We start from the raw sequence: 27,030 nt of genomic DNA, 5'->3' as shown, positions 1-27,030 counted from the left end.
AGTTATTATGATGTGGTTAATCAAAAAGTTAAAAATGATTCCACGTGTACTTGTTTAACTTGGTGTTATGAAATAAAAATACAATCCAAATGGAATATCTGGAGGACGAAGAGCTAACTAATTTGGATTAGGTATTAATGGGGTTGTTAGGACAAGAGGGAAAAACTGTATAATAATTTAAAATAATCTTCTCTTTTCCGCACCTCAGCCTCTTCATTCCGCTACAATGGCCTGTCAGTGGTATATTTCCTCTTTTTGCTCACCTTGCCGCTGCTGCCGAACCCAAGTCTGGACTCCATGAAAGGTGAGAGACGCCGTCGTGATTTTACATTTTGGCCGTATTTCAGTATCAAAATGTAAAAGCCTTGATGCCTAAGTTCATATTGTTTTCTTTTCATATTCTTTTCTGATAAGTCTGATAATTTAAATCTGATTATTCCACCACATATCAAATACTTTTTTACCAAGACTGATTATTTATAACTAATTTCCTACATTAAGGCTAAAAGTTGATCCTATAATTTAAAGATACCATAAGTCAGTAATTCCTTTCGTATTCAGAATAAAATTTAAGCTGCATAATTTTGTACAGTGTGTAAGTTTATGATAACCCATTCAAAGATTAATATAACTCCGTGGTAAAAGAAAATTGTCTTCAATTCAAGTCTTTTGGCTGGAGTTGCCTTAGTCATAGTGAACTACTTTTGTGTCCAACCTCACGCTTTAGAAAATGATCTAATCAAGTGACAGGGTTACTTGTCATCAGGCCTGGGTGTATCTCGTACAACTACAACCAGCTATAAATAGAAATGTGCAAGCTTTTTGAATTTATTAAGCTATGTGCAGATACAATTTCACACAGGATCAACTGGGATTCAAACACCGTTTTAACCTTCATCATTTAAGGCTGTGTTTCCTATCTTTGTTGTACAATTGTAAATTGCATTTGACAAGCTGACAGCGTAGTCTGATACACAAAAATATAAGGAATCAGGAGGGGGACAAATACTCTCCTTAAACACTGGAGATAAACATGGAGAGCAAAGCATTTCAAATTTTTTTTCAAAAAAAATTTTTTTCAACTCTGGTGTGGAGACGAATTATTTTATTGAGGGACTGTGTCCGTGAAATATCTGTGAAGTGAACTGTTTTCCAGGCAGTGATATATCAAATTAAATAAATAAATAAACAGGATGAAACAAGGACAACTGGAAACTGGACAACTGTTTCATCCAAGCAGCTTTTTCGATTGTCAATGATTGGTGGGAAGTTCAGGGTTTTTTATGAGGAACATCTGTGGATGCTGCCCATCTAACTAGGATCTGTTAATGACCACATACTCATATGTAACTGGAGGAATCTGTTTTTATGCCTTATTTTTCCTCGTATGAGTGGTTCTCTAGTGATTCGTTAAGTCAAGAGACTTTAGCATTAAGGTGTGAAGTCAAACATTTTTGGTGACAGATTTTAAGACTTTATTATACACAGACATGTATACAGTACTAGAGACCCAGACGTGAGTAAAACTACAAGTAAAATCAAAATCAAAAAAGTGACTTGAGAAGTTGAAGTATTGTGAAGCACCACACTTAAGTGGAAGTGCTAAATCATTCAACATTTTTTATACTTAAATATTGCAAGTACTTTATTTTAATTACTACTCAAGCACTGAAACTAAAAGCACACGTATTGTGTTATTAGTATTGTGTTAATAAAGAAAGCACTGTATCAGGACAGGAATGTACACAATGGAGTATAATTTACTCAAAACTGGGCTCCATTCACGAAATGCTACATGGAAGATGAAAACAAAATAAGTTTAAATTGCCTGTTTGCATGCTATATTCAACTTTGATGTAAACTAACGAAACATAACTGTAGAGAGATGCTCCCAGTAGTGAGACCCAAGGCAGCAGCTAAGTTAGCTACGTGAACTCGCTAGCTAGCTAGCTAGTTAGCTAGAATTAAGTTAACTAACGTTAGTTAGGCACTAATATTATTAATATTCGTCAATCGTACCCATAATCAGTTTTGTATATATCGTGTTAGCTCGATGTTAACTAGCTAGCTGTCACTGTGGCTTTAGCCTATTCTAGCCTTACCTTGGAGCAGACATGTTATGCTTGGTTATTTTCTTGAGATTTAGCTGGGAGTGGGGTCTTCCACTTAAGATACCGCTCCTGTTGTGTTTTCGGCTTCAAGAAGAAGACGCCTTTTTTATTTTATTTTTATTTTCTTTATTTTGGTTGTGGTATGCAGCCAGACGGACCTTGTTTACATAGTAACGGTTGCTAGGATGTATGGTCGGATAATGACCGTTAGGGGACAGGAGCAAAAGTATTAAACATATCGAAAATATGTAGTGACGTAAAGGCAGGAGAAACAAATAATACTTCGGTAGAGTACAGATACAGCATTTTAGTACTTAAGTACAGTAGTGAGGTAGTTCTACTTTGTTAACACACATCTCTGATTATACATTGTTTTGTTTTGTTTTTGTCTGGGAAAGGAAGCTGCCAAATGAATCTGCTAATTAATTAGTCCTAATATTTGTCCCCAAAAATGTCCACCGATGTGAGTACCGTTCTCTGGAGAAAGAAGGAAAACAGATTTATCACCAAATATATTCTTTTGGATATTGATAATCTGTGTGTACGTGTGTGTGTGTGTGTTCCCCTTTCTGTATTGATCACTTCATCTTCTGATGAATAAAGTATTTGTACCCCTCCCTCAAAGTACTTTGTAAAGGGGAAGTGGTGGAACTGGTCAGATCAATTATACATATCCTGATAATTACAGCGAGGAATTAACAGATGTGATGTCAGCATTTTGACAGCGTCGCTCCTCTCTTTTCCTTTCTATCCCTCCATCTAAAAACTGTTTACCTTTCAGCTTCACTGATCCCCGTTATCGTCATTTCCCTAATATCGCACTCTCCTTGGGCTAAGTGGTGAAATGTGTGTCCATCTTGTATGTGTGTGTGTGTGTGTGTGTGTGTGAGCATCCTGTGTTTTTGTGCGTCCACCTATGCTTAAGTGTGTGTGTGTGTCATTATCCAGCTTCCTTATTGGGAAGGAGAGAGGTTTAAGTGAAACAATGCTTTTAGTAAAAATGTGAACATCGAAAACACATTTGCTGGCTCAGCTAATGTTGAGCCACATCAGCTTTTCATGTTTTATTTATTTATTTTTTTTATCTCCAACATTTGGATTACAAGGAACCAACTCAAGGCTGTGATTCTAAAAAGGTTTATTTAGTTGTATTTGCAACCAAACTTTGCAAAATTAACCTCTGACCCCTAAAAATAAAATATTTTCATTCTTGAGTCCAAGATTCATCAGATGTAACCGGCGGCAAGTCATAAAAATCTTCTTTACTTTAACGTATTTTATTGTCCCTGCAGGGACATTTGTCTGATGACTGGAGTGCTGAACATATAAAAGGTCCACAGTGACAATAAACACCAATATTACAATAATAAATAGTTTTTTTTTTATTATCTCAAAATCTACCACGTAATACATTTGTACACAGCCCTGTAATAAAAAAAAAACATCGAACTAATGCACAATTTCCAGCAGCCTAGGGCAGCAGTAGATAAAAGTTGGATTTAAAAGCTTGATGGAGGTAAGTAGAAATTAATTTTTATAGTGTGGATAGTAAAGTTAACTCTGTGTCATCTTCCTGATGGCAAAGGATTGTATTCTGTGCGGAGAACATCGGTCGGCCACAAAAAAAAAAAAAAAACGACAAAACAGAAGGGGCTGGTGTGCACAAGACAGAGAAGCTGTAAACTATGAACACATTTTGTCTTGATTCAGTGAAAATGTGTATGATTTATTCAGAATCCCTCAATGAAACTAGAGCACAGGTCTGCAGGGGCGTTGCAAAATTTTTGGTTGAATCGCCATTTTTTATATATATGTTTTTAATTTTTCCTCATACATTTAAATTTCTTTAAATGATGACAATAATGTATATTGTATAAGTAGCACTACCCAGAGTTCTCTGATCAGTTTGGGGGTCCTTGGTCTGAAGACCCCTGAACTAGAGCAATAACTTTGTGTCCTGTCCTGCTCCTCTCTTTAGGTAAAACGGGTCAGTTCCTGCGGCTGATCGTCTACATGAGTTTCAACTTCCTGACCCTTCAGTGCTTCATGCAGATCCCCTTCGCCTACATCCCTCCACACGGTAAAGTCACAAACTTGTGACACTTCTCATAAAAATAAAGAATGTTCCCTAAAATAAAACGAGATCTCAAGTACAACTAGAAATACGCTTTCATTGTGAAAAAGGATGAAGAAATACACATACAGTATAATGAGGTGCAGCTAACGAGCTTGATGAGTCCGCCTGATGACCATTCATTGTTTTATGTTTTCTTTTTTGTTTAGTTAGCAGCATATGGGAAGATGTCCTCTACCATTTGGGCATTGTCAGGTATGGCAGCTTGCTTGACAACCACGCTTATACCCTCTTCTTTATATTAATGGTGACCATCTTTTAAAAAAAACTCTGATTGGTGTCTTATTTTCCAAGTAACATATTGCTGACAAAAAAATGAAGCAGAGTGTGTTTCTGGTAATAGTGGAGATCTGATAATATTTATGTGTTTTCAGATTCAGCTCGGTCGATGCTGGAAATATTGTGCGCCTCCTGGCCCCAGACATAGGCCTCTTCTTGTCATCTCTGTTCGTACTGAGGCTGTGCAGAAAACTGCTCCGCCCTCCGCCCCAAGTCAGCCTTCACGAAAACGGAATCAGGCCGCCCGACCCGGAGGTAACCTCTCACTCGTCAATGACTCGCCATGACTTTACATCACATCAATAAACCGCTGTGATGCTGATCTGATTGGCGCGTGGCTCTTGCAGGATGTGGAGACCACTGACACGGAGTCGGAGGGAGGAAGCGACACAGAGGGCTCGTCCTTTGACAGCTCGGAAGAGACGACTGCGCCGGTTCAGACGGGTCCACCGCAGTTTGTCCAGAAGCTGATAGTGTTTGCGGCCGGACTGAGGGTGCTGCTGTCAGCAATCATGAACACAGCCGGGAAAGTGGTGGTGACTCTACTGCTGGGGCTGGCAGGTATGACACAGCCGCTGTTGTGTATGCTGCAGGTGCACTTTAGATTTAAAATGTCCAGTTCACCTTTTATCATTGATATTGTGTGTGCACAGGTATCACGCTGCCCTCCCTCACCTCAGCCGTGTATTTTGGGGCGTTTCTCGGGCTGGTGTGGTGGTGGGTGTTTGGCCGCTCCATCAGCATGCTGCTCTTCAGCTCCCTGTGTGTGATGATGGCCATCTTCAGCGGAGGACACCTGCTGGCTCTGTACCTCTATCAGCTGCCTCTGTCCCAGCAGCTTGTACCACCAGATGACATCTATGCCAGGTACATGAGGGATGAAAAGCAGGATTAGAGTGGTACTTTGGACTCAGCTGATTCATGTACTAAGAACTCGTCTTCTTCATTTTTTACTGTTAATTGCTGAATGCAAGACAAAGACTTGGACAGACTTTGATGATCCACAAGGAAAATTGGTTGGTTATAGTAGCTTAATTATTACAAAAAGATGAGCTGAACCAGTCTCCTGGAGAATCAGCTCCTCTGACTCTCTAGTGTTTGGTGTAGTGGATGGGATGGATTGTCCATAATGGGCGGCAGTTTACCCAGTGTCCTCCTGTCCCTGAGACAAATGATTCCAACTCCCTACCAATCACATGTCCAGCCTTTTGGATCAATTTGTTGATCCGACTGACGTCTTTTTTGCTAGCATTACTCCCCGAACAAACCACAGCAAAGTACAGGGCACTTGCTACAACAGACTGATAGAAAGACTCTACTAACTCACTGCACACTCAGGGCCTTCTTGTCCACAGCATCATTGTTGTCTCTCCAGTCTAGTCTGTTGTTCATGTAGACTCCCAGGTATTTGTAGTGGTCCACTACTACCACCTCCAAGCCCTGGATGATGATGATGGGCTCCACTGGTGTCCTCTTCCTCCTGAAGTCGATGACCAGCTCCTTGGTCTTGTCCACATTCAAGAGTAGGTGGTTTGCCTGGGACCAGCTAACGTCGACTTTAGCCCTTGCAGTAAAAAAAAATAATAAACACCTTGTGGTTCTGAAACAGTGGTACCTGATAGCTGCTGTTTTACACTCACTTGCCCCCTTGTGATAGGTTAACCCAGGATGCATGTTAATACCAGATCTGAACTGGGCCTAACTTTTTTTTCCCTGTTCGTTTTCAGGTTGTTTGGTATGACAGGAGTGATCAGAACCAACAGTTCAGACCCGCACACACTTGGTCTGCACTTACATGTCAGCTGGCCTGACTTCGTCAGCCCCCTGGTTCTTCTGTTCCTCTACTACACTCTGGTGGCTCTGCTGCACAAATGGGTTCACATCACGGAGGAGGTTTGTGTTTTCTGAGAGACATAACTGTATAAATGTTCAGAGGCAGAAGGGTGTTAAAATGATACATGTTGCATCACTGCAACCTTTTATTCAACTTATTTTCTCTGGTGCACAATCAAGATATTGATTTTTGCAGCGGTCAAAAAGATCTGCAAATGTGTTTCATTTCAAGGGGTAAGGAGCTAATTTCGAGGTTCCATTAGCTAATACTTCACCTATAGTGCAGCTGCAAGTTCTACTACTACTGTCCACAACAGGTTTAACCTTTTTTGACGTTTAATAGCTGTTGTGCTTCTCAGGATATAAAAGATGAGGAGTTTGAGAGTCCAGTAGAAAGTCCAGACGCTCCTCCAAGCTTCTCCAGGGTCATCTACATCTCAGGGGATAAGAACGAGGTAACCAACAAACACCGTCACAGTTTCCTGCTGCTACTCTGCTAAACTACACGTCGGCTTAAAGATCTTTTCTCTTCTGTTAGCTTTTGAGCAGCACAGATGAGGAAACCTACCTACCAGAGGAGGTAAGCCATTTTTATATTTGGCTGGTATCTCTCATTTTGTTGCCATCCGCACATCCCCACGTCTAAATGTCTGATAATGTGCTCTCTTCCTTCAGTCAATGATTTTAATGACTGAAACTTCCTGGCAAGACGTCCACAGCAACAATCTCGAATCTCTGATGGGAGAGGCAGGCTACACAAACTGTTACCCTCCACCACTTTATGAAGCTAAGGACTCGCAGTCACGTGGTAATCACATGTAACTCTTTAAATACATTAAAGATGACTGACTGATTGTCATAATATCATGACCACATGCCATCAAATCAGCCCTGACCAATAGAGGCATGGACACCACTAGACACTCTGAAGGTGTATCATGATATCTGGCAACAAGACATTAGCAACAGATCCTTTTGAGTCCTGCAAGTTGCAGCTTGGGCTTTCCATGACTCGAAATTGTTTATTATTTACAGATGATCGATTGGATTAAGATCTGGGAAACACCTTGAATTTGCTTTAAGTTGCTTTGTGGCAGAGGTCATAATCTTATGGCTGATTGGTGTATGTGTAGTGTTTTGAGAAGCTGTGAAATTATTTGGAAATGTAGAGTCGTACATAGTTTATTGGAAGAGATAATTTTTCTCTTTTACTTCTGCCAGAGACAGAAAGCGATGGAGAAATGGGTGACAAGAGCGAGGACGTCTCAAAGAGTCTGACAGAGACTCTGCCTCCCCCCGCGGCCCCGAGTGGTGTGGTGATGTTTGGGAGGCTGGTGCAAAAACACAGCTACGTCAGTGCTCTGATCATCATGATGGTAAAATACTACATACTAATTTATGAAGGTTTTGACCTGGTCAAACATAATTACAGTCAAAGTAATCAACAGATGAGAAGATGAAAACATTGTCTATTATGTTTCAGTTCACTGACTATGATTAAAATAAAATAAAATAAAATAAAATAAAATAAAATAAAAAAGGAGTCTTGTGCGAAGCCCAGAAGTTTTAAATTATGTAAATTAACCATTGATACACATTTGACATGTAATATGCTGGGATTTTAAATTAATAAATTACACAACAATCTACTGCCTTTAGTTGAGCATTAAGCTAAAACTACCTTTTCACTAAGTGACTAATTAAGCCCTATCTTTTGTTTTCTTATGTAATCTTTGTTTTATCGTGGGAAAAAAATATAATATGTCAACGCATGGCTGCTTAGGGCTTCCGTACTTACTGAATTTACAACCGCAAATTTTGAAAAAGGACAAGCTAGCAAAGCATGCTAGGTCAACAACAAGTTAACTCCAGGTAGCATTATTAAACTTAAGCAATTAAGCACTTTTAAACAACATAATTGTCTTTTTTTTTGCTAGTTTATTGGCGTAATCTTGACAAAAAATACAATTAATACCGTCGAAAGCAGTCTTAATGTTAGCTAGTGTTTTAGCTAGTCGTTGCCCTTAGCAACATTAGCACCACCTATCGATCACAGAGCTAGTTAACCGTTCGTCCTAATATTTTTTGGGATGTATCTTAAATCATAAAATTAATCTTTTTATTGTGTTGAAATTAAGTTGAAATGAGATGATAAGAACATTCAGAATCTTTAAAAGTTGAAAGATTTTGTAGGAGAGTAGCATATGAGCTAAAAGTATTATCCCATACTTAAAATAGAAATACAATAACCCTTATCTGTAGTTTTAAGCAATGTATATCTATATTGATTTATATTGTATTCTTTCAACCGAACACTGTATGATTTGTATAAAATCTAGTAATGGCTGAGCTGCAGTGATGCCACAATGTCAGGTGTGTATATTTATATCCAGGTGTGGAGCATCACCTACAACAACTGGCTGACTTTTGCCCTGCTGGTGTGGTCCTGCATCATTTGGATGATGAGAGACCGGCGGCGGTATGCCATGATGTCTGCACCCTTCCTCGCCATCTATGGCACCGTCCTGGTGGTGCTGGGCTTCCTGAGCGGGCTGCGTCTGAGCCGGGCCGAGCTGTACCCCGGGCTGCCCCCGGCCGTGATAGTGGACTTTGACCTGAACAGCTACCACCCTGCTCCCTGCGTCCACCTGGGAGCAAAGGTCAAGCAGAAATGAATGTGATGAAAAAAAAATGTTTAATTTGATTACAGCACAACTGCACTTAAGGACAGTCAGACCATTTCTTGTCTGACAATATTTAATTACATCAACAAATTAACTTGCTAACAGATAATGTTAGTGTGTTGTTGTCACACATTTACACTAATATACTTTATTAGGAGTGTGTGGCTGTGACTTGAGAAATGTAAAATGCTTATAAAATTCATGAACTTGGATGTTTTGCCCTTTTATTGCTTTTATAATCTGAATAGTAATGTCAAACTCAGTTCAGGGGCTGAATGCGGCCCAATTTGACCTGTATCTAAACGAATGACAACTCATTTTTTTCCCCATTTGTTTTAGTGCAAGAGGAATAATTACATTAGGAAAATGTTTATATTTAATAAACTATCCTCTGAAAAAAAGAGATTTATTAAGAAAAAATAGTGCAATTCGGGCACATTGTTTGTGTTCTGACCACTTCTCTTGGTAAAACGGTGGAGAAATTAGGAATATAAGTAGTTATCTTTGACAAATTGCCGTCTTCTGTGTAATTTTAACACTTTACGAAGTCACGCTACAGGCTGTGCGGTAGGTTTGACACCTGTGCCTTAGCCCTTACTTACTTAAATCCGCCCCTTTCCAAATCTGTTGTTTAACTTTTACATTAATCTGCTCCTTGGACGTTTCATCCAAGTAGCTTCTTTTAATGTTCAATTCAATTTAATTTTATTGATATAACGTCGATAACAATCAAATGGTCCCAAGACGCTTTACAGAACCCAGAGCCTGAAACCTCAAGAGCAGCAATAAGGAGTAATATTAAAAAAGGAGTAGAGATGGTTCTTGATGACTGGTAGCAACTTTAGGTTTTTTTAAGAACAACTATGGTTGTTTGCTCACCTGAAACTCACACGACTAGGATCTGGTGACTACCAGGAATTAATTTTACTCATGATTTGTTCCTCCAATTTGTGGAGAATTACCCATTAATAGCGAATAGTGAAGCCCGCTTTGGGGGGGAACACGTGTTAAGCTTGTGTTGCTTATAATATTCCTTTGTGCACCACAGGTCTTCTACACTTTCAGCTTTTGGCTGATGTTTCGTCAGCAGCTGACGGAGAGACAGGAAGAGCAGAGCTTGAAGGAGGAGTCTCTAGATGAAGTCAAAGTCATGCCACGTAAATTATTTTTGAAAAACTTGTGAAAATCATCCTGGCTTTTGTCATGACAAAATGTTAATTGTCTTGAATTTCTCGTCTTTCCTCTCCTTTTTTCCTCCTAATAATCAGCCGAGGAGAGTCAGCAGTCACCTCTGGTAGCGATGGTGATCTCAGGTGTGAAGGGCTTCCTGGTTAAATACTGGATCCTCTTCTGCTGCTCCATGTTCTTTGTGGTCAGCTTCTCCGGAAAGGTAGCTGATGGGACACTTATTAGCATCTGCCGAGCCATATGTTCTCCAATCAGTTAGTGTCAGAAAGGTGGTAAATTAAATGGATGTTCATTTGGAGGATGTAGTTTGTGGTGCTGTTAAACTTTATGAAATTGTTTGTTATTTAGCTGGTCCTACTGACTTAAGTGCCAAAATTATACATTTCAATAATATTAAAAATCACAGGTTCCAAGAGTTAGTGCAGGACTGTTACATTAGAAATGCATTCGTTTTCACTAGTGTACCTGATGAACTGGCAAGCAAGATTATTTTCTTTTCTTTAAATTTACTAATGTGGTTTTCTTCCACTCAGGTGGTCGTCTACAAAATCCTCTACATTGTCCTCTTCCTCTTCTGCGTTGTTCTCTACCAGGTTAGTAATCTTTGATCATCTATTGGATAATAAACATTTAAACATGTCCCTCAAATTCAAACATTTACTCCATCTGAGGCTGGACAGCAGATTGGAGTGGACTGACTTCGGTTCGTCTTTGGTTATTCAGTGTCTCTGATGAACGCCCCTGGTTCTCGTATTGCATTACTCATTGGTGGGAACACTTACTGTTATACGTGCATTTGTTCTTCTTGGATTTCATTAGTGGGCGTGTTTGAACAGATAAAGAGAAAGAGAAATGCCTCTGCACACAATCAGACCTGCTCTGTCAATCACCTCATAAAACCCACTCAAGCAATTTATTTGCCCCAGAAGACCTCACAGTCACTTTCCAATGGACCGAATTTCCACCAAAATGTATGTCACTTTTATGGTTGAGATGTTGTGGCGCGACAAACAAAGCTGCTGCAATTACAGGATCATCTTAGACTGTAAAGCGTTGACTCCTAAATTATCATCCTTGAGTCTTTCAGCCGCTCTCTGTGCATCAAACGTTAAGAATGGGTGCAGCACGTATTGATTACCACTAATAAGCACATACGCAGACAGATTTTTCCTCGTGTTTCCCCCGTTTATTCTTCCCCATATCGTGTTTCTGCTGACCTTTTAGAAAAGACTTCACTTTCAGGAAGGCCTAATGGCTGCAGCGATGACATGAGATAACATCAAATTGTCTGTTTGGATGGCATCAGCAACACCCTGGTGTTTTTTGCTTTGCTTTTGCATATTTAAGAACCCCGTTAGTTTTCTTAAATATGGAAACATTCATTTTTTTTTGCATTGTTACCGTTTGCGTTCTGCCAGGTTCGTTACGACGTGTGGCGTCGAGTCCTGAAGACCTTCTGGGCGGTGGTGGTGGGTTATTCCATGGTGGTGCTGATAGCCATCTACATGTACCAGTTCAGAAGCGTGTCTGCGCTGTTCAGACAGATCATGGGCATGTCAGAGGATGGGTGAGTCCCGGAGTATTAATTAAGCTTAATTTATATTTCAATTAGGAGAGATTGACTGGGTGGAGGTTATCGTGGCACTGATCCATAGATGAGGGAAGAAAGATAGGATCCCTCCTGGTGTAGGCATGGCAGCATGAGGATGAAGGAGACCTCTGATGAGACTCCTGAGCTGGGGTGAGGTAGTAGGAAGGTTGCTTGATCAAAAGAGAATTTAAAGCTGGGACTGGGAGTTGATTGCCTCAGAGAAGGCGGGCAAATACATACATTACATGAGTAGTGATGTATAAATTGACAGTGACTGGATTTTGACAGCGTGAGGAAGTGGAAGAGATGAGGAAATAGAGCTGCAGAAAGAGAAGATACATCTTCTTTTCCATGAAGCTGTCCAACTGTCTTTTACCAGACTGCGTGACCTGGGTTTGGAGCGATACGACACGGTGGAGCTGTTTGCGCGTATTCTTCTTCCTGCTGCATTCCTGCTGGCTTGTATCCTCCAGCTGCATTACTTCAACTCCGACTTCCTGACTCTCACCGACCTGGACAACGTACCCGTCCGACAGAGTTCCAGGTGAGATGGGAAGAATGTGTGCAGTGCAAGAAATGTCCTCAAACACACGTTTGATTTGATTTGATTTGAAAATTTGGTTTGCAGCAGAAGTCCAGACACAGCAAAATCCCACATAGCACACACAGATAATACAAATAAATACATATAAATACATAGAATCATCACAAATTACACTAGTGCATCGTTCCCGACAGGCTCGCCTACAGCTTATTTGAGAATCCGATGACAAATGGGACAAAGGACTTCAAATATCTGTTTGATTTGGTCTGATTTTAGTCTTTTTTTTTTTTTTGTCAGTGGATGCAAATCAGTGCAACGTAAAAGATACAAGATCCGTATTATGTTAAATGACTAATGCAGGTGCATTGATTCCACGTGTGTTTCAGGATCGATTTTAAAGTTCTTTTATTGGTTTATAAATGTCTTAATGGTCCCGGTCCCTCATATTTATTAGATCTGCTTTTACCATGTCGGCCCCTGGCAGCTCTGACGTCCTCTGGTAGCCGCCTTTTAGTGGTTCCTAGAGTCCTAGAGACATGGAAGTATGGTGAGGCATCTTTTCAGTTTTATGGCCCACGTCTATGGAACAGCCTGCTGGAGGAAGTCAGGGCTGCACAGAGCGTTGATATTTATAAAAACCCACCTCTTTAGCTTAGCTTTTAGTCAATCTTAAACGTCTATCTTAGCTTGATTTACATCCGCTGGACAAAGACTCTATTTATTTAGTCATTTATGTATTTATTGCTCAATCCAACGTATATTTATTTGTATATATTTATTTTTTATTGTGTTTTATTTTGTTTTATATTACTATTGGTGTTGTTTTTAATCTATATAATGCTATATAAATAAAATCTGATTTGATTTGATTATATAAGCCACTTCAATTGAAAAAAAAAATAAAAAGTGATGTTCTGTATAGGTTTGTCTAATCTGTTCTTCTCTTCGTCCAGAGAGGAAGAGCTTAAGAGTTCGGTCAATATGATATCTGACATGTAAGTCGGAAACTTTTATGCTTTTATAAATGTCGTACTCGCTGATGATTACAGTATTAGTAACACTCTCTGTTGCATTTTCCAGCATTAAAGAAAACATTGAACACTTCCAGAAAAAGTAAGTCTCTTCTTCAGCTCTTGATTCTCGCTTTTTAGTTTAATTTATCAATATTAGTATAAGTTTGGACGAGGAAAACCCTACTGAACGTTTGGTGTCAGGGTATTACTTTCTGTCACACGTCAACCCGTTAACCTGCCTTTACTGTCTGTCACTGAACTCCTGTCTCAGGCCGTCTCAGCTAGTGAGTTCCTCTGAGGAAGGTTTTCCAATATTGTGTTGACAATGAAAAAAACCCACTGTGGTCTGACAGGCTCGTGAAGGAGCAGACTGGAAATGGGAAAAGCCAAGAGACTCTGGACAGCATCGCGCTCCAAACCTCTTCAGAAAAAGAATCCGAGGATCAGGAGGAGATGTCAGGAGAAGGTAAATATGCCTTCTTGTGTTGGGTCAGTTGGATTTAGGATATATTTACAGCCACATTTATATAATGTGTAACTACCGGTCAAACATCAGTATCCTCTGGTATAGTTGGTCAGAGCTTCATCCTACAGCAAGATAATGACACAAAACTTTAGTCCAAGCTAAACCAGAACTACCTCAGGATAAAAACTAGATGGAAAGCTTGAAAACATGGAGTGGACCATGGCCCAGTCTCTAGACTTTAACCCCGTGGAGCTGGTTTGTGATGAACTGGACAGAAGAGTGAAAGCAAAGCAGCCAACAAGTGATGTGTGTCACATTCTGGGAACTTCTGCAAAAAAATTGGAGAAAGAATGCACAAGTGTGTCCACATGTTAAATAAACCAAAGATGGTTGCTTTGCTGAGTGGAAATTTACAATACATTTTGGGTTATATATTGATTCCAGGATTTTTTTTTAACTTCAGTTAATCATTTGGTCTATGCTTTCACTTCAGAGTAAAATGAGACATTAAACTGCAAACATTTCAATAATAAAAAATAAATAAATATTGGAGTGTTGTAAAACTTTTCACCACCAGTGTATTTATTGTGTTTTTTTTTTTTTTAATCAGCTGGCACCAAGGACCAGCTTTGAATTTTTGCGGACTTTCTGGGAGTTTAGGAATGTATTTAAATCAGGTCTTGTTACTTCATGGGTTCAAAATTGTCAATAAGTTTGAAATTGATTCCCAGTTCTTTAGGGAAAAAGATTATTTAGCATTAGCTTCAAATAAGGATCACGAACCTTTCTGATGCTGTTTCATCATAAACTGAACTGAGGATTTAGTGCAGGACTGTTTTATAAATTCGTTTCTCAGGTGAGTGTACGTCAAGGCTGCAGCAGTGATATGATGTTTTTTCTCCTCCTCTCAGAAAATGAACCAAGCAGCCAGGAGAACAAGTGGGTGGTGATTGTGGACCGGGCGAGCCTGCTCCTCATCCAGGGCCTGTCGGGGTTTCACCGGCTCCAGGAGCTGAGCTGGAGGCTGCTGGAGCTTCACAGCCTCAAAATTGTGTCTTCTGGCATCATCTGGGTTTCCCTGCAAGAGGTGGGATTCTGTGCACGAAACCAGACTCACCGTTGATTCGATTCTTCATCGACACAGATATGAATTATGTCTCTTTCCACAGGTGTCGCTGATGAACTCCCTTTTTCTGGTCCTGTGGGTGTTTGCACTCCCGTTCCCACGGTTACGACCTATGGCATCCAGCATCTCTGCCGTGTGGGCCTGTGTCATGGTGGTGTGCAAGATGTTTTACCAGCTCAAAGTCATCAAACCTCTCGATTATTCCTCCAACTGCACTGCTGTAGGTTCAGCTGGAGGGAATCCGTCTGCACATATGCATTTTGATTATTATTATTATGTGTCATATAACATAGATGCATGGTGTGATGTTACATATTTTGCTCTGAAGACGACTCCCACCTTCTCCCTCACGCCCGTGTGTTTCGTGTGTCTCAGGGCTTGTTGCCCTCCAACAGCTCGGCTCTGGATGACGGGGTGGAGCTCAGGGGAAACATGATGGAGCTCCTCAGGAGGTCCATTCTCTACATCGAGCCCGTCGACCCGGTCTACTGGTGCGGAGCACTGCGCAAGTGTGAAGGCAGGATCCTCCCCTGTCTGAAGGTACGATGGAAAAAACAAACTGGTTTCCTGAAAACTTTTTCCTCCATTACATGGTTTTATCAGGAACATTTAGGCCGTGAAGCACTGTCCAATAACTCTGGTAAATAAGTAAAAGAACTAGCAAATTACTTTTGATGGTTTGCTAAATAATAAATTATATTGAATTTCATATATAAAAATAGATTTTGTATACATACACAGTTGAAACAACAGGGGTTTACTTGTAAAATAAAATCTAAGATGATGAAATGAGAACATTGGTTCCTTAAAAATTCCAATTTACTCAATGTCAATTGAAATGTGACACATCTCACAGAGCAAAGATAACATTTAAGAAACGTAGGTTAATCTAACTGAAGAAATGTGAGTGAGTATATGCTGTCAAATTCATTCTCATCTCATGAAATAGTCAGTGGAAAATAGTACAGTTACTCTAATTAACTTAAAAAAAACTCTCAGCTGTACCAAACGTCTTCAAATAAAACTTAAACTTAAAAATAAACTTTAGATTGTGCTCCAGTCAGGTAGTTTGTTTTCCATAGAGTGTGTTGTGTGTTGCAGAACCACCTCATGGTGTTGGGGCTGCTGGTGTTCGAGGCGACTGTCCATCGCCACCAGCTCTACTTCCGTCTCCATAACAACCTGAAGCCTCCGCCCTTCAGCATCATCTTCCAAGGCATCACGAGGCAGCACCTGGACCACGGCGTCCTGCCCTGCATCAAGTACTTCATCAACTTCTTTTTCTACAAATTTGGACTGGAGGTACTTGCTGTCTTTAGAGGATGAAGTGTGTGTGTGTTTGTGCGTGTGTGTGTGTGTGTGTGTGTGTGTGTCTCTACACCGGTTTAAGAGTATCTGAACATATACCAACAAACTTGTCTTCTTAGATCTGTTTAATCGTGGCAGTCAACGTGATCGGTCAGAGGATGGATTTCTACGCCCTGCTCCATTCCTGCGCTCTGCTGGCCGTCCTGTCGCGGCGGCGCAGGAAGGCCATCGGGGAGGTGTGGCCTAAATACTGCTGCTTTACCTCCGGGCTCATGGTGCTGCAGTACCTGCTCTGCATCGGCATCCCTCCTGCTCTCTGCGTTGGTATGAATCTCTGTAACGTGGATGGAAAAGTTTCATAATCTGGTTAATTGCTCAAATATTTTGTTCAGTTTTTCACTTCTAAAATGTGCTCTTTTATGTTTATAGAAACTATGAATGTAAAGGACAAGTATCGTTTTTTTGCTGTTTTCTTTGCCGACAGATTACCCCTGGAGAACCGCACTTCAACCTTTAACCTCTAATGTCATTAAGTGGTTTTACCTGCCTGACTTCGCCATGAGTCCCAATCCTTCATTCATATTCTGTAAGTTCTTCTTCTTATCTTCATCTCAACTTTTCTTTTCTTCTCTTCACTTTTTAATCTCATATTTTATTCTCTTCTTGTCTTGTCTCTTCTCTATCTTCTTCTTCTTCTTCTTCCTCTCCTTGCTCCCCTTCCTCCTCTTTTCTGGCCTCTGTCCAGACGACCACCTCCTGCTGCTCTGCTCGTCCCTGCAGTGGCACGTGTTTGAGGAGGAGAACCGAGCGGCCGTGCGTTTGCTGGCTGGAGACAACGTGGAGATCAGCCGCAGTTTGGATCCGTGCTCCTTCAACCAGTTCATACCTGTGGACAACTTCCTTCACTGCAGGTCAGACACGCTAACGTTCAGTTTGTTATTTTTATTTATTTATTTTTCATGTTCTACATGTCTAAAGAAATAACTTGCATGTGTTTAAAACCAAGAGAAAGCAGCTTGGTCCCACTTCCATTATGTCCCCACTTCATAGCTTCATAGCGTCAAAGCTTCAGAGCTTCAAAGCTTCAAAACAAGGTTTAATGACAGTTTTAGTCAGTTTTATTTGAACTGCGATCACGATACAATTGTCTCAAGGTGCTTTATAGAACTCAGAGTAAAAAATTGCAGTTCATACATAGTTTTTTCTTTAGATTTATATTTGAGTGAGTAAAGTGAGACTATGAAGGCACTTTTTTTTCATTTAAGATTGAACATAAAGGACAGAACTGGATAGAGGAGAAACATGCTGGAAGCTCCACAGTCGCTAACATGTTGCAACACCTTCAGTGTTACAGTTTTCTAGGAGAAGTCCATCATATATGACGGACAGATATACAACGTAACAAATAAGGGCCTGTCTGTAACAGGCTAATTAACGAATGATTCATAAATAAAATCTCTTATATAACAATTTGACAGCTGATATTACATCCAAACAAAATCCAAATATCAAAAGAAGTCCATTAAATCGATAGACTTACGAATAAACACAATCCAGATTGTGAAAATGATGCAAATTCTGTCTGGCCAGATGAAACTTAAGTTGAAGCAAAAACAATAACATCAAAGAAACACAATTAAAACATTGCACTCTTACTTATGGATGTTTCCTTTTAAAATAAAAGCTGCAGTGGATCGTATTTTGGTGTCATGGTGTTGTGTTACATACGGTCTCACAGAACACAACCAAAACCCAAATATTAAAAAAGACATGATGTAGTCGTCCACTTGCAATACCTTCTCGCCCCACCAGGGGGAAACAGCCCACAGGCTGGGAATCAATGGGGATAATTATGCTATAAGGCTAACCAAAAATAAGTAAACTTAGTATATACTAGATAAAAATAAAAAGATAACATTTGTGCAAGTATATAGTTCTGTAAATCTTTTTCAGGTAAAAAAAAAAACAATTACACATTTCATCAAAACTAGAAAAAGGATAAATTATTTCCACTGTTCGTATGCAATAAGTAACATGAAGTCAAAGCATGCATGAACCCTTCTGATGGTGTTTTCAGATGAGTAGGAGGTGACTATATTATAGCTGTGTGTATTGTTTTGGATTGAGGAAACTCTGAGAAATTGTACCACAATTTCCAGAACGTTTTCCAGAAAAGAAGAGGGAGAGTAGAAAAGAGGAGCAGACGATGCATGATACATGGAAGACTGATAATGGATAGAGCTAGCGTTCAAAATATTCTTTGTAAACAGGCTCAGTGGATACACAAAGTGAGGATAAAGTCCCTATTATTAGAATAAACGAGACCGCAGGAGGAAGAGAATGATGTGAGCTTTATAACAGCTGAGTTAACTGGTGAATTATTAAATGGATAACTAAAAGCCACAAGCACTGAGCAGGTTGATGGGTCCAAACGACTAAAGAAACACCAGAAACATGCAGCGCGACATCTCTCTGTCAAACCTCTTGAAGTGTCCATTCATAGATTTGAATGGAGACTTTGGATCAGAGCAGGAAACAGCCTGGACTCCTGGACCCAGCACTCAAACAGCTTCCTGCTCTGGACAGTTAAGCTGCAGGTGGAGAATTGGGAGTCGGGTTTGTGGTCATTTTAGGAGCATTACAGGATCGAGTCAGATCATTAATTCATGCTTGTTGTCAAACTCATGAAAGCTGTTCTGGTAAACTGAAACTGCTGGATAAGCACTCACGGGGCGTCCATTTCCACAAGCCCCCGTGTGTGAGTGAGTCTCAGTCAGAAATATTCAGCTGAATAAAAATCTGTGGAGGAGAATATTTCATCGTACTGAAGGACTCACTGATAAATAGGAACTGGTGCTTATTGTAACACTGAATCTACCAATCAGATACATGATGATGGATGAACTGATTATTCTGTAACAGTATAACAGTATAATCTTTAAGCTGTGTCATTTTAATAAGTAATTATTATTATTTATTATTAATTGACTTCTTGTCAGATGCATTTGTTTGTTTTCGTTCCTTCAAATAACAGGAGGTGTTTTTCAGGGTTTGTATTTTAATGCTTTAATGACATAATAAATATTATATTTGTAGTTTTTAAAGTTTAAACAGTGCTTGTTTAAATCTATAACATCACCTTGTCCCACACAAGCCAGAGATAAATCCTCTCTTCTTACATCAAGATAGAGTATTTAGACTTTTCAGTCATATTTTAATCATTTATAAAACTGGGGCTTATTTGCTGGTGGTGTTTAAATTATTCCCAAGTTAATTCAAAGTCAACTTTATTGTCAAATCTGCTATATTTAATTGAAAATACATGTCTTTCAGGCATATGAAAAGTAAAAATAAAATCTATGTACAGATAAGGCAGGTGTGTTCGTCCTCATCTGGGGACATTAAGTTTTAGGTTTTATTGCCATCTAGTGGTAGCAAAGCGTCACTACACTAGTTGGTGTAAAAACATGATAGTGGACGAGGTTGAAGACATCATTGAATTTTACGGTTGAAACTTATTAATTTATTCTTATTAATGTTTCTAGTTTAATATTACGCACATATTTAACAAATTTTACCAATAGCAACGAGCTACAGCGTCGCTAATTAGCATGTGCTCGTTTGAGGATGTTGGGACTTCATTTGCTCAGCCATGTTCAGGTATTAAAATAAAGTTTTATACTTTGTCGCACATTGGGTGACTTTATTACAATAAAAATAATTAAATAGTCCCAGTGTCCACATATGAGGACATTGTTTTTTTTTGTTTTTTGTTTTCAAAAACTACTACTTCCTGTTCAAAGTTGATGCTTAGTTTTTAAACATCTTAGGTCCTACCAATAAATGTAAATGCTCACACATTGTCGTTGTAATGAAAGAAACATTTTCAGTTTTTGTTCTTGCTTGTATTTGATGAGACTCTTTATCTAAAAGGAAAGACCTCTGTCTCTGCTGTGTCCCCAGGTCCTACCTGGACATGGTCAAAGTGTTTGTTTTCAGCTACTTCTTCTGGCTGGTGCTCTGCCTCATTTTCATCACCGGCACCACTCGGATCAACATCTTCTGTCTGGGATACCTGGTGGCCTGTTTCTACTTCATGCTGTTTGGAGGCAGCGTGCTGATGCAGCCGGTCAGATACATCCTGCGACTGTGGGACTGGCTCATCGGGTACACCTGCTTCGTGATCGCCATGAAAAACCTTTTGTCTGTAAGTTAAACTAAGGTGAAGACGTCGTCCTGAAGCTGTTTGTGCTGTTTATACTGTTGATCACTGCCTCTTTTTCTGCCTCTGCTGCAGCTCGGGTCCTGCGCCTACCTGGACAGCCTGTTGAAGAACAGCTGCTGGTTAATTCAGGCCTTCAGCATGTTCTGCACCATCAAAGGTTACGACGTCCGTAAGTGTGTGTCTATTGTCGTGTGTCAGAAAAGGAAACAAATAAAACTGAGGTGTATTTTTTTTATATTACATGAATGCATGAATTTATATGCATTTAATAGCTGAGAGTGATTTCATGTACCGTGAATTATTCTTTTATCATAAAACAATTAGGTCATAAGTAACACATATTTTAACTATTACTGAAAACATTTATTCACTATATAATGTGTTGTACAGTATATATATACTACAGTATATATACTACAGCAGTGTACAGTATATGTACTGTTGTTCATAAAGTTGAATTAATTTTGTTTTCAGACCTTTTTTTAGTCCTAACCATTTAAATCACATTGCCACAATCTTTATTGAGTAAAGGTAAAATGTATTTTATTACAATTATTTTTTTTTCTTTTTATACATATTAGAGCCTTATGTTGTATATACTTACATTTATTTATCTTAATTCCCTATTTATATCCTTGTATTCAGAAACATTCACATTTTACATATAGTATATATACAGTGTGTAAAATGTGAACGATGTTTCCATATACATGGATATAAATATATAGGGAAATTAAATGTAGATATACAATATAAGCCTCTAATATTTATAAAAAGGAGGTGCATATAAGAAGAATAGGTAGAAAAATATAAGATATACAAATTATATATAACATATATGGATTATAAAATATATAAATTATGTATAGAATATGTAGTAATCACACAATCAATGTTTGACAAGCTGTAAATGGCTCATGCTGTAACTAATCCAGGTGTATTCAGTAGAGGATTAATTCATGTGTCGTTTTCCTTTATCCCAGCGGTTCCTAATGATGAGTGTGAGCTGCCAGAGGGCGAGGCCGGCATCGTCTGGGACGCGATCTGTTTCACCGTCCTCCTGGCGCAGAGGAGGGTCTTCCTCAGCTACTACTTCCTCTACGTGGTGTCCGACCTCAAGTCATCCAAGATACTGGCCTCCAGGTCTGTGCGATAAAGTTTCCAAACCTCCAGTCCGGTCTATCCCACCAGTAACGTTCATATTTAATTGATAATTCAGAATAATGGGTCTCTGTGGCAGCATCCTCTGTAGGTTTAGGGGTGTTTTTCATATATGAAAGCTGCTATATAAATAAAGTTTTATTTGATTTGATTTGATTAAAGTCTCCCCACACCAATAAATAGCACTGACACCGTCCCTCTGTCGTTCCCTCTAAGGGGCGCTGAACTGTTTGAGGCCAAAGTGAAGAAACTGGTAGCAGCCAGACTGGAGATGGAGAAGAAATCTGTGGAGACGCTGAAGAAACAGTAAGACGCGTACAACAAAAACAGTGACATAATTCAGCAAAACGGATGATTTTTTAAATCAGCGAAGGTTAAGCGGAAACTAATCCGTTCACCTTTCCGCCCTTTCTCCACCTGAAGGATGGAGAAGATCAAATCCAAACAGAAGAGTCGACCGGCCGCGGAAGACGAAGCAGAACCTGCTGCTGCTGATCAGAAGATGCTGACGCCGGGTAACACAAGAAAATCTATTTCCCGTCTTTGGTGTGAGAAAGAAAAAGCACGAGCAGCAATTATCAGGCAGTTTCTGTGAAAACGCACTTTAGTTTATTGTGTTAAGAGTCAATCCTTACATTTTTGCTGCATACATTTTATGAATGCTTATTGCATATATGGCGCAGTGGCTTAATGCAACTTTTATAATGTGGGTTTCATTGTGATATATTGTTGTTGTACATAGAACTCAAATACTGTCCTGTGTCTTCCAGTTGATGACGAGAAGGCAAAGAAAGACGCGGGGAAGTGGTGGAAGCCCTGGGTCTCTCAGCCTGGAGGTGAGCCCTCAGTCAGACACATTATTTAAAGATACGCTCTCATAAAACATTTCAGTGTAGCTTTTATTTATTTTTTCTTTCTCAGTGGAAAACAATTGCGGCTACCACCTGTTTGAGAGTGACAGCGAGGAGGAGGAGGGGGAGGATGTTGCCGAGAAGAAAGAGGAGGAGGCACCACCGAAGAAGAAATCCGCTTTCCAGGCAAGAACCATAAAACAATCTGAGACGCAGCCCAGTCAATTTGATCCATTTTAAGATTAGTTTTCTTTAGGTTTGTAGATGTATAAACGTCTGCAGCGTGTTTCAGTCGATGACATGTCATTCTGTGTCCTTAAAAACCAAGCTGGCCTACGAAGCCTGGGTCACCAGCTCTAAGTCGGCCCTCAAGGACCTGAAGAAGGAGAAGAAAAAGATGAAGAAGGAGGAGAAGAAGAGGGCAAAGAGAGAGCTGCAGAGGCAACAGGGTGAGGAAGCAAAGTGTGGTGTTTCACCGCCCCAGTTATAGGAGCCCTGAGATGTTGTTTCCTGTGTGAACGCGTTGACGGGTTTAGCTCTTCGGTCGACATCAACAAACTTTATTAATCGAAAAGAATGACGTCCATAAATGAGCAGAACTCCTGACATACACAGCAAAAACAGCACTACTAGAAAAAAGCAAGTCATCTTTTATTAAGGAAATAAATCTGCCAATGGGTTAAACCTTTTTTTTTGCTTGATAAAACTTAAAAAAAATTTAAATAAGCACAAAGTTTGAACACAATATAAGATGCATTTCTTTCTTTGCATTTTTTTGCTTTCTTCACCTCTTTTTCAGTGTACTTACTACGCTGCCGCCTATAAACACGTTTTAATTTAGCCCAAACACTCAGCGCTACAAAATATAAATACATACATACACCTTAAAATAAATAACACATTTGGCTCTTACACCACTCATCCACATGTTTATTACCTGAAAGGAGGATTCACTTAGAAAAAGTTAGTTAGAAAAGAAAGAGCAGAGAGTGCGGAGTGACATATAATAAAAAACATGGTGCAGGAATCAAACAATGGACACGGATATTATTGTCTGTGGTACAAACAGGGTCATTAAAAGCCAAACAGTATGTTACAAAATATTAATTTTTTTTTTTCCAGTCTGAAGTTTAAGCTTTTAGTTTTAGTTTAATTAAAACTTTGACTCAGTCTGTTTGATTTCTGTACATCTCGAGGAAAATATATGCATATATATGTATATACTGTACTACCTTTATTCTTTCTCTTAATTCTTTTATTCTGGAAGTGTGTTTTTTACACTTTTGTTTTCTTGCTTATTTAAATCTTGTGCCACTTAGCAAAGTGTCACATTCCTTGTATGTGCACGTGTACTTGGCCAATAAATCTGAATCTGATTCTGGAAAAGCAGCAACATTTACCTTCTACTTCAAATTGTGGATTGAGATTTAGTTTGGTACCTCAGTGTTAAATATTAGACTTGTAAAGGGAGGCTTTAACCTGATCATGGAGCTGGAGACAGAGAGAAAAGCAGAGGAGTCAGGATTTCAGGAGCGTTTTTGGCACCTAGGACATATGCTATCATGCCAAAACATTAGGTACACTAGTAAAATGAATGCATTCTGATGTATCAGTCCTGCACTAATCCATCCTCCTTCATCTTCATGACTGTTTTCATGTTCAGTTCATGTTGAAAAGGCATCAGAAAGGTGGTGATTAAACTGGACTGAGCCTGACCCACTGACTGAAATGTCAAAATAGTAGGAACATAACACAATACAGTTCAATAGTTATACAAACCACAGCCTCCACAATGAAAATACAGTTAAATCAACAGCTCTCTCAGTTATTCTCTCTCAGTTATATGAAACTAATGCTAAATACCAGAACTTTACTGCAGAGTATGATACTACTATGAAATTAATGTTAGTGGTAAATCTCTGTTCCAGGCATCGAGAGAGGAGACTCTAGTGAGGATGAACTGGAAGAAAGCATAGTGGAGGAGGAGGTGGGAGAGGAGGAAAAAGGTAAACACACACTCACTATGAATCCTGTGCTTTCACCTCTTACATTTGTTTTTAAAGATGGTCATACTGTACTTGCTGCAATACAAATAGAAAGCAGATGTGGAGAAAACGTTCGGCACCTGCTGACTTGTCGCCTCCTTCCAGAAAACATCCTGCAGCGCGTCATTAGCACGTTAAAGTTCGCCCTGGTGTTCATCCAGTCTCTTCTTGACGACATGACGGAAGGCCTGAACTCATTCTGCAAAGACAACCTGGACATTTCCAAAGTGCTGCGCTTTGAGCGAGCGTTACTCGGTCAGCAGCAGAAGAAGGTGGGTTACAAGTATAGTACAGAAACCTTTTATTCACGTCTTGTTATGTGTTATAATGAGTAACTTTGCCAAAAACGAGTCAGTAAAACAAAAGTTAAAAATGTGAGTAAACTCAACCTGAAGAAAATCTCTGATTCAACTCTAAAAACTTAAGTTATAATTAATGATCATTTCTTTCTTTATATGATATGATATGAATTAATGCAACTCATTATTTCTACTCACATTTCCAGGTTAAGATAAATTTAACTAACCTACATTTTAAGTTGAGAGCTTTTAGTTCCTGTTTAGATTTCTTATCTTAAAGTTTTAACGTGTATGTAAACTTTAGACGGATTCAGCTCACATCTTGGCAGAAATTTAACATCTATTTTGTTTAGAAAAGAGGAAAATAAAATTAGTTTTTTCGCTTTTGTCCATGTCACTACTTCGCTCTGCAGGGTAAAGAGGTGAGTCAGCAGAGCGTGAAGCAGTTTTATGAAAACTGGTTGTCCCGTCAGAACACGCTGTCGTCTCAGGACGACCTGGACGAGTCCTTGCCTCCTCCCTCCTCCCCGCCCACCGTCCCGTCCTCACGTCACTCTTACGCCAAGCTCAAGAACCAAGCTTCCAAAGTGTCCTGGGGCAGCAGCTTTTCCAGGTTTGGTCTCTGGAGTGGAGCCGTCTTCCTTGATTTTACCGTATTTCTTCATGTGTGTCCGTATATGCACTGATGATGTGGACATTTTTAAAAGCAAACTATAGACCTGCTTTTTTAGTCTTGCTTCCAATAGAATATTTATCTTTTAGTCTGGTTATTTATTCAGTATTATTTTTTTTATAATTTTATGTTTTTTAGTCTGACTTTTAACTTATTTTTAGTTATTTTTTATAATTTTTTAATGTTTTTGGTCTGGTTATTATTTAAATTTTGTTTATTTTATCTTTTCATATTTTTTAGTCTGGTTATTTATTGAATTGTATTTATTTTATCTTTTTATATTTTTTAGTCTGACTTTTAACTCAATTTTATTTTTATTTTTTTTAGTCTTTTTAGTCTGGTTATTTATTGAATTTTGTTTATTTTTCATTATTTATATATTTTTAATCTGGTTATTTATTGAATTTGATTTATTTTTATCCTTTATGTAATTACTAAATTATAATTATAATTTATACAGTTATTTTTATCTCTCTTTTAAATCTGCATGTGTGTGTGTGTCTGTGAGAGAAGGGTGTATCTCTTGTGTCTTGTGTTTTTTTGTTTGTTTTGTTTTTATGTAAAACCCTCTAGGTGCATCTTTTGTATGAAAAGTCCTCTATAAATAAAGTTTGATTGATGTAGTTAACAGAGTAGTTAAAACAATGAGCACAACACAGTCACACCCCCTTTCCTTCAGAGCCTGTAAACTCCCTCTCCGCTCTCTCCGTCCTGCTGACTTCCAGCTGTATGACAGATGAGACCATGCTGGGCTCCCGGCAGCCGACGCAGGAGGAGCTAGACGAGCCTCCCGCTTCCCCTCCTGCACCTCAGCTCCTCAGACGCCGGCTCCTGAAGGTGGCCAACATCGACGTGGCCTCCTTTGAGACTGATGAACTTTCACCAAGGTGAAGGAGAGATGTCTTCAACTAATGCTTAAAAACTGTCTTAAAAAACTGCAAACACCTTATATTTATTAGCTTTGCTATTAGAATATTTCTTTGCTTCATCGTGACGAGAATAGGAAGCAAATACTGCATCAAGTTAAATCAGTTTGATGTTGGATGGTAACCAATAATCAAATCACAGAAAGCATTATTGAACTTAAATTATAATTTGATCCTTTTCTTCAAAGCCATGAAGATGGTTCCGGTCAGAAAGGCGACTATGAACGAGACTCGGAGGACGGTGAGACGCACACAGAAGGTGAGATGAAACGTGAAGAAGAACAAGAGGAAGAGGGAGAGCGAATAGAAGAGGAGGAGGAGGAGGAGGAAAGACGACAGGATGATCCCGAGGTGGAGAGGGACGACCTGGACGAGCAAACCCCTCGGAGAGAAGAGGATGACGATGACCCGCGGTGCATGTCGCTGGATCTCAGGGAAAGCGATGGAGAGGAAACTCCCCCTTCTCCCAGACCTCTGAGCCAAGAATCGAGGAACCTCACTGCCAGCGAGCTGCTGCTCAACAAGTCAGTAGGAAACGTCACATTTGTAAGAAGGAGACAAGCGTTGTCAGTC

At 39.4% G+C, this 27,030-nt stretch overlaps 1 protein-coding gene across 1 annotated transcript in view; it reads left to right on the top strand.

Annotated features, from left to right (window-relative positions):
* Positions 1-27,030, top strand: part of si:dkey-11f4.7 (piezo-type mechanosensitive ion channel component 2) — a 36,859-nt gene that overhangs the window by 800 nt on the left and 9,029 nt on the right. Inside the window, exons 2-41 of the mRNA XM_047607309.1 lie at positions 209-304; positions 4,090-4,191; positions 4,395-4,440; positions 4,620-4,779; positions 4,872-5,085; positions 5,178-5,391; positions 6,252-6,417; positions 6,717-6,812; positions 6,896-6,937; positions 7,033-7,165; positions 7,579-7,733; positions 8,751-9,017; positions 10,090-10,198; positions 10,310-10,431; positions 10,763-10,822; positions 11,648-11,796; positions 12,200-12,364; positions 13,318-13,359; positions 13,445-13,477; positions 13,731-13,843; positions 14,755-14,930; positions 15,013-15,189; positions 15,345-15,509; positions 16,071-16,271; positions 16,397-16,601; positions 16,762-16,863; positions 17,023-17,188; positions 20,241-20,484; positions 20,575-20,671; positions 21,486-21,645; positions 21,880-21,969; positions 22,087-22,178; positions 22,434-22,499; positions 22,585-22,700; positions 22,843-22,963; positions 24,443-24,520; positions 24,665-24,831; positions 25,272-25,471; positions 26,257-26,418; positions 26,646-26,981. Of these exons, the coding sequence (XP_047463265.1) occupies positions 209-304; positions 4,090-4,191; positions 4,395-4,440; positions 4,620-4,779; positions 4,872-5,085; positions 5,178-5,391; positions 6,252-6,417; positions 6,717-6,812; positions 6,896-6,937; positions 7,033-7,165; positions 7,579-7,733; positions 8,751-9,017; positions 10,090-10,198; positions 10,310-10,431; positions 10,763-10,822; positions 11,648-11,796; positions 12,200-12,364; positions 13,318-13,359; positions 13,445-13,477; positions 13,731-13,843; positions 14,755-14,930; positions 15,013-15,189; positions 15,345-15,509; positions 16,071-16,271; positions 16,397-16,601; positions 16,762-16,863; positions 17,023-17,188; positions 20,241-20,484; positions 20,575-20,671; positions 21,486-21,645; positions 21,880-21,969; positions 22,087-22,178; positions 22,434-22,499; positions 22,585-22,700; positions 22,843-22,963; positions 24,443-24,520; positions 24,665-24,831; positions 25,272-25,471; positions 26,257-26,418; positions 26,646-26,981 (5,605 nt within the window). The remainder of the gene's footprint in view (positions 1-208; positions 305-4,089; positions 4,192-4,394; positions 4,441-4,619; positions 4,780-4,871; positions 5,086-5,177; positions 5,392-6,251; positions 6,418-6,716; positions 6,813-6,895; positions 6,938-7,032; positions 7,166-7,578; positions 7,734-8,750; positions 9,018-10,089; positions 10,199-10,309; positions 10,432-10,762; positions 10,823-11,647; positions 11,797-12,199; positions 12,365-13,317; positions 13,360-13,444; positions 13,478-13,730; positions 13,844-14,754; positions 14,931-15,012; positions 15,190-15,344; positions 15,510-16,070; positions 16,272-16,396; positions 16,602-16,761; positions 16,864-17,022; positions 17,189-20,240; positions 20,485-20,574; positions 20,672-21,485; positions 21,646-21,879; positions 21,970-22,086; positions 22,179-22,433; positions 22,500-22,584; positions 22,701-22,842; positions 22,964-24,442; positions 24,521-24,664; positions 24,832-25,271; positions 25,472-26,256; positions 26,419-26,645; positions 26,982-27,030) is intronic.

Source organism: Mugil cephalus, chromosome 1 (genome assembly GCF_022458985.1).
Source record: "Mugil cephalus isolate CIBA_MC_2020 chromosome 1, CIBA_Mcephalus_1.1, whole genome shotgun sequence".
NCBI lineage: Eukaryota > Metazoa > Chordata > Actinopteri > Mugiliformes > Mugilidae > Mugil > Mugil cephalus.
Note: the sequence above shows the minus strand (reverse complement) of the source record. Positions and strands in the feature narration are given on the sequence as shown.